General features: G+C 37.3%; 1 protein-coding gene across 1 annotated transcript; it reads right to left on the bottom strand.

Moving 5' to 3' along the window:
• Positions 1-2,108: 2,108 nt before the first annotated feature.
• LOC113344256 ((-)-alpha-terpineol synthase-like) lies at positions 2,109-3,968 on the bottom strand (the record flags this gene model as incomplete). The annotated part of the gene is made up of 6 exons (XM_026588261.1): positions 3,744-3,968; positions 3,389-3,656; positions 2,878-3,262; positions 2,550-2,768; positions 2,333-2,471; positions 2,109-2,234 (listed from the first exon to the last, which is right to left on the bottom strand). Coding segments are annotated over exons 1-6 (1,362 nt in total), but the record flags the coding sequence as incomplete, so codon positions are not given.
• Positions 3,969-5,720: the final 1,752 nt, after the last annotated feature.

Here is a 5,720-nt window from a genome sequence, read left to right as displayed (position 1 = left end):
AAAGCAAATCCATTAAACATAAGTTTTAAGTTCAGGCAGTTGGGACCAATCCACTCCTGATGAGAACTTCAAACATTAGCGTCAGAAACAGAAGTGTATAAGTATGTTAATCATAAATGCAAAGTTACTAAGTGAAATAACGGATCCCTGCTACAAAACAGAAAGACAACTCAATCGAAGATGACAACAATTCTTACTAATGGATGCCTTTTTGCTATATAGATCAATTAATGATTTTTCAAGCACATTATACTGCTTACTTACGAATTTTGATTTATAATTGAGCTTAAAAGTGTCTCTTCTATCGGGAAAACTTACACTTCTATAGTATATGCACTGCTTAATTACTTACTGCGTGTAAACAATTTATCATTGAAATTAAACTTTAAACGTGTTTCTTCTTTCAGGAAAATTAGCTAACTTTAGAATTGTCCTCGATTCTTCAGACTGGCCAAAATCTCATGAGATTCAACTGAATAATCAAGAACAGGAATGGGTTCGTTCAGATTCAGTGGCATCCGAGTAAACAAAAACACAAAGGGTTTCTATTGCTTTCAGTCGCAGCTGATCAAACAAAGAAAACACGGAGGGGCAAGAGGATCTATTCATGTCGGTCCGTTGAAAAGACCCCTTTTCTTTATTATAGTAAGATAACTTAGCGCACCTTCCTATAACGTGTTGTACAACTGACTACTCTTTTGTATAAGCATCCCAACAAATATATGCATCAAAGGTATGATATATATATAGAAATAGAGAGCACTGGACTGAACTAAGCATCCTGTGATCACATTCACGCTATTCATTCTTCTAAGGTTAATCCGTCCCTCAGTGGATATAAGTATGAGCGAACTTTTGTTTAAAGTATGGTGCTGGAAGCTCATGACCTCCGGAAAAGGAAAGATAGAAAATTTGAACCAATTCTCCGAAGAAGAAGAAGAAGATTTTTAGTTCTTATAATAAAATCTGGTTTGAATTAATTTTCCGGTCAACTGAACAATTAGAAAAATCTGCAACCTCAACTTGGGGAAGATATTTTGGATGAGTATGGTCCTTAGTCTACCCTTCTTCTCAGGTATCTTTGTGTGGTTGCATATAATAATTAGGTACTATTCCATCACATCTCAATGTGTTGCCCAAAATAAACTCATGGCCCACTGCAGAGAACTCATGGTATTTCGAAGGATAAAGTTATATTAAGAAAATGTTGGACAAGCCAACAGAAACAGAGGCTATGAGAATACAAGCGCATTTGCACAAATTTAATCATTTTTCGGTAAATTTTCTTTTTTTTATTTAAGCAAGGATCGGAGACAAAACATTTATTGATTATAGTAATAAAAAAAAAGGAGGGGGAGCAAGCACCTGACCTCCGGGAAAGAAAGAAAGATATTACGAGAAGTGAATGCTTATAAAGTAGTGGCCTTGATCGACACAAATCAATGGACTTATTCTTTTGTATCATAAATATATAATCAACCATCTGTCTGCAGAATTTCCCCAACAGTCCCTCTTTCTTTTTAAGTCTGGATTACAGATCACACGCAAGAAAACAGCCTAGGATTGCACATAGGAATTAAGATGAGTCTTTATCGGTAGGACTGTCGATGTGAATTGGTTTCACAATCATAGACAAAACATGCTCTATGCTCTTTGAATGTTCTGCTCCAATTCCGTCTCCATGTTGATACATGAACAAAGTTGTTCTTGCAAAATTTAGAACTATGTTCACGAATGAACGATCAAACGGAGATGAAACAATTAGGTAGCGGTTTATCTCTTTAAACGTTTCAATAATTAAGATTTTTACGTGTTCACGAGCATCGTCTTCGGAGACGTTTGTTTCTTGCATATAGCAGTGTATGGATGACGCCACTTCACCTCTTTTTACCTCTGCCTGTATTCAGCATTAAGAAAAAGGCATGTCTAATAAGTTCCTACAAGAATTGTGCGAACAGTAATTTTTGATTTTATTTTTGTCAAATTTTTGAATGACATACCGAAGACGTTGCGAGATCATTTGAAAGTCGACACAGCAAACATGAATAATATATTAGAGGATGATTGTTTTCGAAGGCTTGTAATGCATCATCACTGATTCTTCGATTAGCCATTAGAAAGACATATCCAACAGATGACACCGACCCATTATGCTGATATTCCATAAAAGTTGGGACATACTCATTATGGCACCATTTTGCTTCTGTCAACATTGCCTTCACCGAATTGGCCAACTAAATAAACGAAGAACAACGCCAATTATCCACAAATTCTCTAAAAAAGTTAGGCGATGGAAAAAAAAAAGAACAAAAACAACAATGTACACATATACCGATTTGGTTAAGTGCGGTAAGATGTCAAATTGTTGTTCACTGAGTATCTCGAAAGCCATTTCATTCACGGTGTTGAAGAGGGCTAAGAAACATATCTTCATGTAATATGGCAGGTTCTCCACGGCTTTGGAATCCCACCTTCAAATGAAAATTTGTAAATTAACGCCATAAGAGTTTCGGCTAAGGTAGTTGAAATTTGAGTATATAGGATTATACCTGTCAATAGCAACGGTAAATAGTTCTAGTTCTTCTAAAGATCCATGAGAATCATAGATGTCATCGATTACTAGAGCAAAGCTCATAATTTTGGTGACCCATTCTCTACAACGTCCTTGTCGTGGCTCCCAACAAGCCCCAATATTTGATAAGAAGCACTCAACCAATCGATCTCTTGCAAAATACAATTCCTTTGCAATCCCCATATCATTCCACCATCTGAACCAAAAATGAGATAATAGCACAATTAGTACAGTAAGACATCATTGCAACTAACGGACCGCAGTCCGCATATGCCCTTAAATGTACGTATAAAATAGACATGCACCTTAATACATGCATGAGTTCCATCTTGTGTTGAGCCTGAACCATGTTAAAATTTACTTTAGCCAATTCAAGAAGAGGAGGATTCATATCATTTTGAGACTCATATGCTTCAATGTAAAACCTAGTTTCCGATCTTGGAACCCTCCAGTGAAATGGTGTCTCTAAAGATCGACGAACTTGTTTATCAAGGTTAATGTTAATGTTTTTACTTTTGCTGCTTCCATTTTCCGATAGATATTTTCTTGTGAGGAGTATGGCTTCACTTAAGATGCTTTCCCCTTTCATAAGCAGATGTGCCGCTTCAAATAAACTCAGCATTCCCTTTATATCGTAAACAATAGTTTCCTTGAACCCACCTTCCGCGTGTCTGAATTCGTCAAAAACATCTACCACACGCAAGATAAACTTGTTATTAGCTAAAAGAAACGACAAAGCAAACCCACTATATAATTGAAAAACCACGAATTTAACAGGGGCAAACGCCCACACCTCATGGACTTAGCTGGCTCTACCTTGAGATTCATAAAAACCATACTGCCTAAAAAGCCTAAATCTGAGAGAAGTTGCATATAAGTTATCTTTCATCTTCTGTGCATCGTCACGGTCATGGTACATGTCCTCTAGGATTTTGAGAATCTCTTCCTCTATAAAGTAACTCATTCCGAGTCTTTGAATCGCATCGATCAACTCAAGCTTCTCCAGTGGTTTTACTGCATTCTTAAGCAAACCCTTCACTTGTTGTTTTATGTTCTTCACGGGTAATTCCGTATCTGTTTTGTGCTGCATATAAAAAAGTAGTAGTAATTAGTATAATCTTAGAAGATGAACCAGTTCATATAATGAACTACTCGAGTGGAAAATTAATACAATGATCGCCATGTAATTAGTCTTTGGTACTGATTCAACAAAATGGTTATCCCAAATTGCAGGTTGGTACTGAAAGTGCACGGAGTCTTCTGATTGTGCAAGGCGTTTGGTGCTAACAGGCAACCGGCTCGAGAATGGGGTGGAGGTGAAAGGGGACCGTAACGATGATGAAGAACAAGATGGGGAAGAAGAATTTAGGAGTGGATAGTGAATAATTTGAGACATTGCAGAGATCATACTATTAGTTGGTGCCAATGTTCAATGCAAATCTCTCAACTTTCTTTTTTTCTCTCTATCAATGTTATTAATGGGATGGTCCGGATGGATATATATATATATGTATTTACTAACCGAGTCATTATTACATTTTACATGCACACGTTTTCATTTCATCTTGTCCAAAGATATTTTCATGATAGAACGTCACAGGACAAGTGTTTTAGGGAAACATGCAGCACGGAAGTGACGTACGTATAACTTATTGTTAAACGTCACACGACAAGTGTTTTCGGGGAACATGCAACATGGGAGTGATGTACGTATAACTTACTGTCAAAATTTTGGTGGGCTGCGAGTTTCCAACACAAGTCACTGGTACCCTCCATCACCTAATAACTTTACCACTGTACTACGGTGACACAGTCAATTTTCTTATAGTGGTCGTCCATGCAGTTTAAAGGCTTGCCAAGAATTTTCTTATGGTGGTCGTCCACGCAGTTTTAACAAAAATTTTCTCATTTTGGTTGTCCACCCAGTTTAAACGCATGTCAAGAGTATTGAACTATGAAGAAGACATAACTCCCAAAATAATTGCTAGCCTACATTATTAAATACAGACAAAGGAATGAGAATGTCAATTCAAGTCCATGTCATACATACGTAGGCCGGAGGCAGTTGCATTTGTTATGGCGTACAATTCCTTATTCTGTATCTTACCTGGATTTGGATTACCACCTTGTTAGTGTTTGGTCTTCTTTACACCATTTTCAGTTCAGTTGGTCATGATCGGTCATAATCAGTCATTTTAAGAGTGAGTTTCGTTTATTTCGGCCCGTTTGAATGTCAAAAGATTCTTATAACGCGTGATGAGAACTTAATTGTGATTTAACATGAGCTCAGCTGTTATGGCCTATGCGGATGCTAAATTGACGTCTATGGAATGGACATCGAAGCTTATGAGGGTTCTCGGAACGATATGTGGTGAACTCTTATTGATTCATCCTGTTACTCTAAAGCTGGAGGACCTAAGTGCTATTGAGCTTCAGAAACTCTAAAGGAATAAACTTTATCCCTAGAGCAGTGCAACTCCGTACAGATCACTGTGTTTATACGGTCATAATTTCAATTGTGGGTATTTCAAATCTGTTTGATTATGGATTGATCACTACACCTTCAGGAAATTCAAATTCCAATCAGCATGTTCAAGATTTGCGCAATTCAAGGAAATATCAACGGAGTCATTCAAGTTCTTTGACTCAATGTTATTCCGCGTAAGCCAATTCACCACGCTAAGAAAAAACAGAGGAATCGTAGGAAGGTGAAGAAAATCCAAAAACAGAATCTATCTCGGAAGGTTAAGCTACTTACCAATCAAAACACTTCTCATAATACTGTTACCACTTCTGAAACTTCACCTATGGATATTGAGGAGCCAATTTCAGTCTCTATCCCAAAGCCAGCCTTTACTATACATATTGAGTCTGAACCTGATCTTGATGTCACTCAAACCAATCTTAACAATTCGTCCCAAAACCTCCAGTTTATCATCAATCATCTTCAAGTTCAAATTCCAGCCTCCACATCCCCTTAGTTGAACCTGCACGGTCTTCCAAAACACCAAACTCTTCCACCGATATTACTTACACCTGTTCCAATCCTTTCTAAACTCCAAAATTTTCCATCCTGCCGTTTTGTACCTTATGATGATCATTCTCAATAATATGTCGTATCATTCAGTTTTCTTAGAGGGTAAAAGCG

The sequence above is a fragment of the Papaver somniferum genome, unplaced genomic scaffold (assembly GCF_003573695.1).
Source record: "Papaver somniferum cultivar HN1 unplaced genomic scaffold, ASM357369v1 unplaced-scaffold_75, whole genome shotgun sequence".
In the NCBI taxonomy this organism is placed as follows: Eukaryota; Viridiplantae; Streptophyta; class Magnoliopsida; order Ranunculales; family Papaveraceae; genus Papaver; species Papaver somniferum.
This window is presented reverse-complemented; position numbering and strand designations above follow the sequence as displayed.